Source organism: Mercenaria mercenaria, chromosome 18 (assembly GCF_021730395.1).
Source record: "Mercenaria mercenaria strain notata chromosome 18, MADL_Memer_1, whole genome shotgun sequence".
NCBI lineage: Eukaryota > Metazoa > Mollusca > Bivalvia > Venerida > Veneridae > Mercenaria > Mercenaria mercenaria.
This window is the reverse complement of record NC_069378.1, coordinates 31,882,942-31,894,989: the sequence shown is the minus strand read 5'-3', so window position 1 is coordinate 31,894,989 and position 12,048 is coordinate 31,882,942. Positions and strand designations below refer to the sequence as shown.

Here is a 12,048-nt window from a genome sequence, read left to right as displayed (position 1 = left end):
ACCACTACTGTCACCACGGCCATGAGCTCGACCACGACCACTACCTCTACTATCACCACGACCACGACCACTACCACAACTACTACTATCACCACAACCACGACCGCTACCACTACCACCACTACTACTACTACTACTACTATCATTATCATTGTTTACAAAATCATTTGATGACAAAAACGTCAAACTTTCATGAAATACTAAGGGCTCTGTTAAGTATCACTTTTAGTGATACGGTCAAGGAATATATTTCGAAACAACACGACTTTTCTATATATTGTTGAGTGATCCATTCGAATGCCCTCTACATACTACATACAAACATACTATATAGTAAGTGATGTGGACACGTTGCTCTAATATTGTAACAGCGATGTAACCGTTACTTCTGCAGGCCTACAGATAATGATTTTGTGAACCCTTTGAAATAATGGCATCAAACAGATATCCTTAAGATTATGTACATAGTGAAATAATCTTCACTGTATCTCGTAGAGGCATTCTCTCTAATGTCAGGGTGTCCGTTTACTTTCTCTTTTATACGAGTAGTTTTCTGTATGCTAGAATGTAGGGCTTTTAGATTCTAGTACCCGCATCAGACAGGTTCACGTTTTCCATTTTTTTTTATAGAAAAATATGTATTTTCAAAGCCTCGTATATTTTAATTCACAGATTACGTCGATGTTTTTGGTTTGGCAAACAGACAACTGTTGTCAAAAAGGACATGTAATATTCACAGGATATGAATTCTACAACTACATTTGAACTTGCTGTTTTATGGTAATGACATAAATTTAAAATTTCAAAATGGCTCTATATGATTGCCATTTAAACAAAGAAGGTCAAGCGAGCGGACCGGTAAGAGAGCTTTATGACGTCAAACTTCCGCATGACCTCTCGAATAAATGAAGTCTAGCCTATTTTTTTTCAAAATATTCCAACAAGCATTTAAGTATGAAAGCAATCAAGGCCTTGTGGCTCATCGTCTAATCTACTACGCTTCATCGTTCAGATTCTTGGATGTTTAACCCCTCAGGCTAACGCATTCGTGGTTCACGTCCGGCTCATCTGAACTCGGACCTGTTTTGGATCAGGAGACAAATCACTCGAAGGCCTAGATTATTTGATAAATAACGTACCTGGTTTGCATAATGAACATGAGCTTCAGTAAATTGTGCCGGGCACCAGCACTGTATGGCGTCACCGACGTATTGTTTGGTACTGACGACTATCGTGAATATAACCAGTAGCATGGTCGTATAATGGTGACTAAGACGATCAATGAAATCATCGTCATTCCGGAGTTTTCCTAAACCAGCATAACTCCCAACTGAACCAAGTACTTTGTCAAGCCTGAAAAAAATGCAAGATGCCAATATACCATTTATTTACAGTTCAAATATGTTTCTTGGCTCAATAGGGAGAGCGCTGATCATGATGTCTTCTTCGATCCTTGGGGAGGAGCGTATGTGCTCCATGACGATTTGATAAAAGACGTAGTGTCTGAAGTCATTTCGTCTATCACCTCTGATTCATGTGGAGAAGGTGACAACTACTTGCGGAGAACAGGTTAGTACTGGTGCAGAATGCAGGAACACTGGTTTATTAAGTTATATGTCTACCGTTAAGAAACTGAAAAAGTATTGAAAAACGGCACTAAACCAAAAAAAAAAAACAACAACAAAAACTGAGAAACCACAATTTCAAAAAAAAAAAGAATGTTTTCTAGAGGTGAATAACATGTCATTTGAGCATTGTTTCCACATTTTTATGATGATTTTTCTACTTTTATTCTGATAATGGTTTCAAACCCCGTGTGTCATTATTTTGGAAAACAAAAATACATTTTGTAAACAGAAATGTATGCAATGCTATAAAACACGTTAGACACACAATTATATTAATACATATAATAAAATTCACATATTATCATGCGCGAAATATATGTGCAAATCTGAAATTCGTATCTGAAAAATATGTGACATCCTTTGGAAACAAAGACTGCAACCAAAAGGAATAATAGCAGACTCGGTTCATTAGAGGTAATGAAATGTGCAACACCTCTTACGCCCCTCTAGCACCGGCTTAAGCGGAACTCTATTACACATATGTTAAATGGACTCCAAAGGACCAGAAAATATAACAACACTGAATTCAAGTACGGGGAGACTTTTTACAGCCAAAGAATTGTTCAATATTTACAAACAAACGCCCGATTCTAATAATTAAACACACAAGTAAATTCTAGATTACAACTAATTAAGCGGGATATTTTTGCCCTCTTCATCAAAGACATTCTCAGTGGAAGAATTCAATTTACTGTAAGTCTCCGCACTTACTTCAGAAGTGTGAAAACCGTTTTTATCTCCCATACCACGTGACAAGTACATATCACGGGAATATCATTATTCTGACAATTCGTTTTATATCAGCTAAATTAACTCGTGCATTAGTTTCACATAAACTGTCACAACTGATTTATACGGGGAGTTACAAAAATGCATAATAGAATGCTTATCATTGCAATAACATGATATTTCCCACTAACAATTTGTATACTAAAAAAAACAAGGGCCCTACACAGTTCAAACTCTTATAGACGTCAGTCATAATATCTATCCAATTAGAAACATGCACGGGCTGGGGGATTCTGTGAGTATTCTTAATTTCAGCACAATTCTTTAGTAAATGATCATACGCTATGCCTTTGGTGCACTGGTTTGTCCATCACTTCTATGATAACTAAAGGAAATTTTGTATAAAGGCAGTAATATAACTTTATGTGTTCAACTGCTATCATGGAAGAAGCATATGAAACCTAAACATTTTTCTGGTATCCAAAAAAAATTAAAAAATGGCAAGAGAGACTTTGAAGGGGTGGTCATTTTGTCCTACCCTTTTTGTTTGCTGTATTTCGTATACTGTTGAAACGACACATAGGGAATAATATACATGTGTTACGTTTCAAAATGGTAGAAACGCAATTTGGTAGTAATTACCAAAAGTCAGTCGAGTTTTGGCAGCGACTAAATACAATGCAAGGGGTGCACATGGTTTGACAAGTGTCATTTAACGGAACGTATGTTGGCATGTTTGCAAAATTATCGTCAAATTGTCGTAATCATCATCATCATCATCGTCATTACCATCGTCATCATTATAACCATCATGATATTATCATTTTTATTTTCAGTTTAATCATGGTTTATAACTTGGACAAAATATGCACCTGCTGAAAGTTTTTTGGAGAGTACCAAACAACATAATGATTGTTAATTGATTGAAATAAGGATTAAAATATTTTTGAATATGTGGATGATGACGACGATGATGATGGTGGTGGTAAAAGTGATTACGATATACAGGATAAACCTAATGATGATGGTATTGATGTTGAAGAAAAAGAAGAAGATGGTGATAATTATGATGCTGTAACCGAAGCGTTATCAGTTTGATGATCATTGATAAACTTTCCAAATTATACTGAGTTACCTTACTTCTTGTTCATATTGATATAAAAAAAATAGCGTTATCACTGGCGGACTCTTCAACGTTCGTCCTTGGGTGAAGTGTGCTCGCAGAGCACTGAGCAATGTTCGGTGCAACGTGCTCGCAGCGCACTGAGCACAACTCAGTGAGCGATGTCAGGCGAAGTGTGTTCGCAGAGCACTGGTTACAACTCAGTGAGCGATGTTCGGTGAAGTGTGTTTTAGAGCACTGAGCACAACTCAGTGAGCGATGTTCGGTGAAGTGTGTTCGCAGCGCACTGAGCACAACACAGTGAGCGATGTTCGGTGAAGTGTATTCGCACCGCACTGTCTGAGTAGAACACAGTGAACGATGTTCGTTTAAGTGTGTTCGCAGAGCACTGAACACTACACAGTGAAAGATGTTCCTTGCAACGTGCTTGCGGCGCACTGAGCACAACTCAGTGAGCGATGTTCGGTGAAGTGTGCTCGCAGTGCACTGTGCACTTATTAGTGAGTGATGTTCGGTGAAGTGTTCTCGCAGCGCACTGAGCACAACTCAGTGGGCAATGTTAGTTGAAGTATGCTCGTAGCGCACTAAGCACTAAATAGTGAGCGATGTTTGGTGAAGTGTGCTCGCAGAGCACTGAGCACTACTTACTAAGCGATGTTCTGTGAAGAGTGTTCGCTGCGCCCTGAGCAAAACTCAGTCAGCGATGTTCGGTGAAATGTGTTCACAGGGCAATGAGCACAACTAATTGATGGATGTTCGTTGAAATGTGTTCGCAGCGCACTGAACACAAAACTCGGTGAGCGATGTTCGGTGGAATGTGCTCGCAGCACAATGAGCTCTGCTCAGTGAGGTATGTTCTGCGAAGTGTGCTGGCAGCGCACTAAGTACTACTCATCGATCGATGTTCGATGAGGTATGTTCGCAGCACAATGAGTACATCTCAGTGAACGATGTTCGGTGAAGTGTGCTCGTAGCGAAATAAGCACTACATAATGAGCAATGAGCACTGCTAAGCGGTCAATGTTCGGTGAAGTGTTCTCGCAGTTCAATGAGCACAACTCAGTGAGCGGTGTTTGGTGAAGTGTGCTCGCAGCGCAATGAGCACTACTCAGTGATCTATTCTCGATGAAGTGTGCTCGCAGCGCAATGAGCAAAACTCCATAAGCGATGTTCGGGGAATTGTGCTCGCAGCGCAATGAGCACTACTCAGTGATCTATTCTCGATAAAGTTTGCTCGCAGCGCAATGAGCAGAACTCCATAAGCGATGTTCGGGGAATTGTGCTCGCAGCACATTGAGCACTAATCAGTGAGCGATGTTCGATGAAGTGTGTTTGCAGCCCACTGACCACAACTCCGTCAGCGACTGTTCACAACTAAGTGGGCGATGTTCGGTGAAGTGTTCTCGTAGCACAATGAGCAGAACTCAGTGAAAGATAATCGGTGATGTGTGCTCGCTGCACACTGAGCACAACTCAATGAGCGACGTTCGGTGAAGTGTGCTCGTAGCGCAATAAGCACTACATAATGAGTGATACTCGATGAAGTGTGCTCGGAGTGATGTATCAATGTGAAGTGGGCTCGCAGTGCAATGAGCACTACTAAGCGATCAATGATCGGTGAAGTGTGCTCGAAGCACATTAAGCACTACATAATGAGTGATGTTCGATGAAGTGTGCCCGCAGTGCAATGAGCACTACTGATTTATCGATGCGAAGTGTGCTCGCAGCGCAATGAGCACTACTAAGCGATCAATTTTCGGCGAAGTCTGCTGGCAGCGCAATAATCACTACTCAGCGATCGATGTTCGGTGAAGTGTGCTCGCAGCGCAATGAGCACTACTCAGTGATTTATTCTCGGTGAAGTGTACTCACAGCGCAATAAGCAAAACTCCATAAGCGATGTTCAGGCAATTGTGCTCGCAGCACAATGAGCACTAATCAGTGACCACAACTCCGTCAGCGACTGTTCACAACTAAGTGAGCGATGTTCGGTGAAGTGTGCTCGTAGCACAATGAGCACAACTCAGTGAAAGATAATCGGTGATGTGTGCTCGCAGCGCACTGAGCACAACTCAGTGAGCGATGTTTGGTGAAGTGTGTAGCCCAACTTAGTAGTCGAGGTTCGGTGAAGTGTGCTCGCAGCGCACTGAGCACATTGAGTGCATCTCAGTGAACGATGTTCTGTGAAGTGTGCTCAACTCAGTGAGCGATGTTTGGTGAAGCGTGCTCGCAGTGCAATGAGCACTACTCATTTATCAATGTGAAGTGTGCTTGCAGCGCACTGAGCACACCTCAGTTAGCGAAAATTGGTGAAGTATGATCGCAACGTACTGAGCACAACTCAGTGAACGATGTTCGGTAAAGTGTGTTTGCAGCACAATGAGCACAACTCAGTAAACGATGTTCGGTGAAGTGTGATCGCAGCGTACTGAGCACAACTCAGTGAGCGATGTTCGGTGAAGTGTGTTTGCAGCACAATGAGCACAACTCAGTAAGCGATGTGCGGTGAAGTGTGATCGCAGCGTACTGAGCACAACTCAGTAAACGATGCTCGGTGAAGTGTACTTGCAGCGCAATAAGCACAGTTCAGTGATCGATGTTCGATGAAGTGTGGTCGATGCACAATGATCAATGAGCTACTTAGTGAAGTATGTTCGGTGAAGTGTGTTCGCAGCGCACTGAGCACAACCTAGTGAGCAATGTTCGGTGAAGTGTGCTTGCAGTGCAATGAGCACAACTCAGTAAGCGATGTTTTGGTATGTGTGTTCCCAGAGCGCTGAGTACTACTTCGTGAGCGATGTTCGGTGAAATGCACAATGAGCGCTACTCAGTCATCAATGTTTGATGAGGAGTATCGCAGCACAGAGAGCACTAGTCAGTGATCGATGTCGGTGAAGAGTTCTGGCATCGCAATGAACACTACCCAGTGACATATGTTCAGTGAGTAGTACTTACAGTGCAAGATATCAAACTGCAGTCACGGACATTTTCTTTCTTAAATACTAAATATATTTGGGCAGTTCCGATCTAGCTGGACCAGATGGCGCTCCGAAGACTAGGATACCCGCAAAACGAGGACGTTCGCTTCATTGTCATATATACTAACGCAGTAACCTGACTAGAATACTTTTCCTTATAATAATGTTGAAAAACTGAAGAGAAAATGTTCCACAACGTCTTGTAGGATCTTTAGGGACAAACATTAAAAGTTAGAAAAGAAAAGAAATATGTTGTCCCCTTTAGTTCAGTAAATGATAAGTCTGACATCACCTTCAAAGTTAATAAAGTAAACACCCTAATGAATCTGGTCTCAAGTCCAGGAATGATATCCTAGAATCGCAGAAAAGAACTTCTTGCTTGCATCGCTCGTGATATCTTTTCCTATATTTTCAAAATCATACTCATTTCCAATCTAACAAGTTTAAAATCTTTCCATATCTTGCGAAATCCCATATATCTTGCGAAGATTTGAGTAATTACTTTTTGTGAATCTTCAACTCCAGCAGGAATATCCCAGAAATTCTTGCTTCGCTCGCATTAGTCATTAAGTAAGAAAACACTATTTTTCAATTCATTCCACATTAAAATGATAAAATGCTAATTATGATGAGGGGAGACGGTGTCCTACATTCCCCTGTGAACTTACTTACCAGTCAAAAACAGTCCAAGAGCTTGATGTCTCCACACACAGACCGTTACCCATTGTTTAGGATTTCTGGAAAGAATGAAAGAGAAAGGAAGTGTACAAAATGCCTAAGTTTTTATCTCTTATCCTTTAAAGGTTTCCAATTATATTAGCAATTTTCGCTGTTTTATTATATGGATAGAGAGGCTGAAACTTCATACGTACATAAAATATTTCTTTTTTTTTGTCATACAATTTAGCCGTACATGTTCAAATGTTTATAAAACCCATACTGGACGACGTTTTTAACGTGCAGATATGCTGGACATTTTAGGAGACGCTTATGATCATGTATAGAGATTTACAGGAAGTACGCGTACACGAACAAGTAATGCCAAGTTTCACGCATACCGTAAAGCCTTGAAATTCAAACGCGTTAAAACAACAAAAACACTGCAAGGAATATATAGTAAGGACATTCTCGCTTAAAGTTCAGTTGTTTGATTTAAACAATACACTTGTCATTATATCATATGGAGCCCTTTTATATGACATGCTGAACACCTTTTGTATCTTATCTTTTTATAAGTTACAATGAAATATAAGCTCGTTTCAGCGCAGTATTAATTTGTGAAGACAAAATCTTATTTATTCATTTATTCTTCTATTGTTACTAACGTTGAACACCACTAAACCCAGCTGTTCTTTAGCTCATATAATTACGTTTTTTTTCGACATTTTCTAGAATATTATATATTTCAGAGATTTGTATTCCCATAAAGAACTATATCGCTACTATAGAAAAGGAAAAGGAGTGTTATTTTATATAAGAGGGATATACGTCATTAAATACACCCCTCCGAATTGACTCCTTTTCGCTACTTTGATTGTCTCTTTTTGAGGCATAAACTCACAGTAATCTGCCACAAGTCTGCATTAGTTTTCATGGTTAATGTGTGGAATGCAGCTGCACGACGTTCGTCCGCATTAGTTTTCATGGTTAATGTGTGGAATGCAGCTGCACGACGTTCGTTCTCAGTAATCTGCCGCAAGTCCCCATTAGTTTTAATTGGCTAATGTGTGGAATGTCGCTGCACGACGCCCGTTCACAGTAATCTGCCGCAAGTCCCCATTAGTTTCCATTGGCTAATGTGTGGAATGCAGCTGTATGACACCTTTACACAGTAATCCACATTGTCTAATGCGGAATGCAACTGCATCACGTACGTCAACAGTAACCTATATTGGCTAATGTATGGAACGTCTGTTTGATGATGCTGGTCCACAGTAAACTACAGAAGATAATGTGTGGAATGCAGCCGCACGACGAACGTTCACAGTATTTAGACGCAAGTCCGCAATAGAATAGTTTTCATTGGCTAGTGTGGATTGCAGCTGTATGACATATATGCACAATTATTCACAGCGACTAATGTGTGGAATGCAACTGCTTGACGTATGTCAACATTAATCTATATCCGCTAATGTATGGAATGTCCACAGTAATCTAAAATGGATAATGTGTCGAATGCAGCTACACGCCGCATGTCCATTGTTATCTACACTAGCTGGCTGATGTGTGGAATGCCAGCTGAATGATACTCGTCCACATTAATCTACAGTAGATAATGTGTGGATTGCAGCTACACAACGCACGTTTTCAGTGTGACTGATGTGCGAAATATCAGCTGCATATCGCACTTCCAAAGTTATCTACAGTGGCTTATATATGAAATGCAAGCTGGACGACATACAGTCAAGTGGCTGATGTACGGAATGCAAGCTGACAGACGCTAGCCTACAGTAATCTGAACGGTCGCTGATGAGTGGAGTGCAAGTTGATTTGTTCTTCTATAGTGAACTACGCCAGTCAGTATGTGAAATATAAGCTGAATGATGTGCGGAATGCAAACTGAATGACGCACACCATCAATGATCCCGTATTGATAATGTGTGGGATGTTGGCTTAATGATGCTCCTCCAGGTGACAATTGGTGAATGATGTGCGGAATGCAAACTGAATGACGCACACCATCAATGATCCCGTATTGATAATGTGTGGGATGTTGGCTTAATGATGCTCCTCCAGGTGACAATTGGTGACTGATGTGCGGAATGCAAACTGAATGACGCACACCCTCCGTGGTCCCGTATTGATAATGTACGGGATGTCAGCTGAATGATGCTCATCAACAGTGACGAATTGTGGCTGATGTGCGGAATGCAAATTGAATGACGCACACCATCAATGATCCCGTATTGATAATGTGTGGGATGTTGGCTTAATGGTGCTCCTCCAGGTGACACATGGTGACTGATGTGCGGAATGCAAATTGAATGACGCACACCCTCAGTGGTCCCGTATTGATTATGTGCGGGATGTCAGCTGAATGATGCTCATCAACAGTGACGAATTGTGGCTGATGTGCGGAATGCAAACTGAATGATGCACACCCTCAGTGGTCCGTATTGATAATGTGTGGAATGTTAGCTGAATGATGCTCGTCCACAGTGACAAATTGTGACTGATGTGCGGAATGAAAACTGAATGACGCACATCCTCATTGACCTCGTACGGCTAATGCGTGGGACGTTAGTTGAATGATGCTCCTCCACAGTTACCGATGTAGGCTTTATGTGCGGAATGTAAGCTGAATGACGCACATCCTCATTGATCCCTTTGGGCTAATGTCTGGACATCAGCAGAACAATGCGTGTCCACAGTGAAGGGGTACATGTAGCATATCTAATATAAGTAATAAAGAAAATGTAGCCTATTTAATAAAAGTAAGAAAGAAAATTGGTCGTGGAATTTGAAAATTATCTTTATGCTAATGTTTTTTTATTTATCCGCGGAACTTTTATTAGTCAAGATGTTGTGGTTCGCAGTATCTATATTTTTATAGAAGAAATAATCAAAAAAGAATAGTAAAAACAGTCATACTGCGTAAAACCAGGCCTTTATGATGTTTATATCAGTATTGAGAAATACTTGTAGATCTAAATAAAACTGGAGTTATAAAATTTCGAGTTTTGAATAAATACATTATGGGTAACAATAAAGATTAAAGAAATAGGTCGGGTTCTTTTAGCCAAAGAGACATATGACTATAATGCTGATACGTAGAGAAGAAAGTAGGCATAATGCGAGCTTTATCGTTTTGTTATGTACAGCCATTATTTCCAGAGAAAATATCATGGTTTTGATACTGAGAGCGCTCATGATAAGCGAAGACCATGTGTTGCAATTTCGGCAATATTGTACCGATAATCTACAATAATATCTTAAGTTTTAAATAAAGGTATGTACAGATCATGATAATAATTTATTATATTGAAAGAAGTTAGTGCACCAGTGAACACATGAAAAGTTATGTATGATTTTCAAAAGCTGCATTTTGAAACCGTTTCATAGTTTGGTCCGGACGTAGACGAACATGTTTATTTCTCATGTGAAAAAAATCGGCTGATAAGACGTTTATTTTAAACGATACATAGCACGGGGAAAATACTTATCGTATTCCAACTATCATTAAAACTAATTATGGTAAATATTCGTATGGGCACGAGATGAATATGGAACGAGTCCACAAACCTGCAAGACATTTTAGTTTAGTTAAACAGCCAAATAAAAAGTTAAATAAATAGTTAGACTGTTTTAATTTTTATTCTATTTTGACCAAAGTTTTTTTATATTCCACACATAATTCTTACATTAGTTCTACATCTTTTTATGTAGTTCTGCGCGTTTGATGAAACGGAAGTAATGGCGTAATGTCATTTAGTCGGAAAACGTAGAATAAAGCACGGAAATGAAAATCATTTTATGAACTAATGGAAACCCAATTAACTTTATCAAAATGGCAACGTCACTGTCTTTCTAAAGATAAAATATGATACTAAAACGTTTGACACGTTAAATCATTCCAAATAAAGTCTTAAGATCAGCTTGAAATGTGTGGGTCTCTTTAATCATGGGCAAATATTTAAAAAAAAAACAAGCAAACGAACCTATACATATTATTTCATCATAATGCAGATAATATGTTTATTTACGACCGTGAGAAGTTTCATTAAAATCTACTCAGTAGAAAAATTTCTATTCGCGAAAATATTATCAAAATTGTGATTTTTCCATAGACTCCCATTATAAAAACTTGTCCGAGGTATATTTTTTTCAAATCAGTCCAGCAAGAAATTAAGCACACGACCCTATCTTTTTTATTTGTCGAATTTTCTAAGTATATACTGAGTTTTGAAAAATCAAGGTTCAATCGAATTTTACATTGTAAAATTGCTTTTATCCGAACGTGCAAATTATCTTAAGGAATAATGTGATATTTTGTCACTCTCAAATGTTTCCTCGAAAATGATAAAACATTAAAATTGCTCACCTTTATATTTGAAACCTTTGAAGTATTAAATTCCTTTCCCAGGCTGTACTATAAGATATTTCCACATAACTTTTTAATCACATAGCATTCTGTATTCAAATATTCAAAGAATGATATTATGTTGTACATATTTTTATTTTATTACACAAAGGTATCATGTCATTGATATTTCACAGCATGTACTATCTCCTGATATCAATAAGTATGAAAAATTATTTCAAAAACGCATTTCGTCTAATATAAAAAAAACACTTAAACTTTAATATTTATTGATTATTTTACACTTTTTTAACAGACGATGTTATCCAAAAAAATGAGGTTTCTATTTTCTGATACATTTAATGCTTTGACACAGTTATTATGCTAATTAGTTTTCTAAGAAAGTTGGATGCAAAGGTTTGCAGACGAAAAAACACCACGTGCTCGTTTGCGAATATTCGGCTAGGTAAAGTAATGTTTCTTTGAGGAATCAAAATGGCGGTTTAATCTATGTCTGAATTTGAACCACATGTTTCGTTTCTACCTGTCCCAAAGTCAGCCATAATGTTA

General features: G+C 39.0%; 1 protein-coding gene across 1 annotated transcript in view; it reads right to left on the bottom strand.

Moving 5' to 3' along the window:
* LOC123538085 (innexin unc-9-like) overlaps window positions 1–12,048 on the bottom strand; it is an 18,567-nt gene extending 6,519 nt beyond the window's left edge. The window contains exons 1-3 of the mRNA XM_053529446.1: window positions 11,500–12,048; window positions 7,131–7,195; window positions 1,140–1,353 (exon numbers count right to left, since the gene is read on the bottom strand). Of these exons, the coding sequence (XP_053385421.1) occupies window positions 1,140–1,353; window positions 7,131–7,183 (267 nt within the window). The 5' untranslated portion in view covers window positions 7,184–7,195; window positions 11,500–12,048. The remainder of the gene's footprint in view (window positions 1–1,139; window positions 1,354–7,130; window positions 7,196–11,499) is intronic.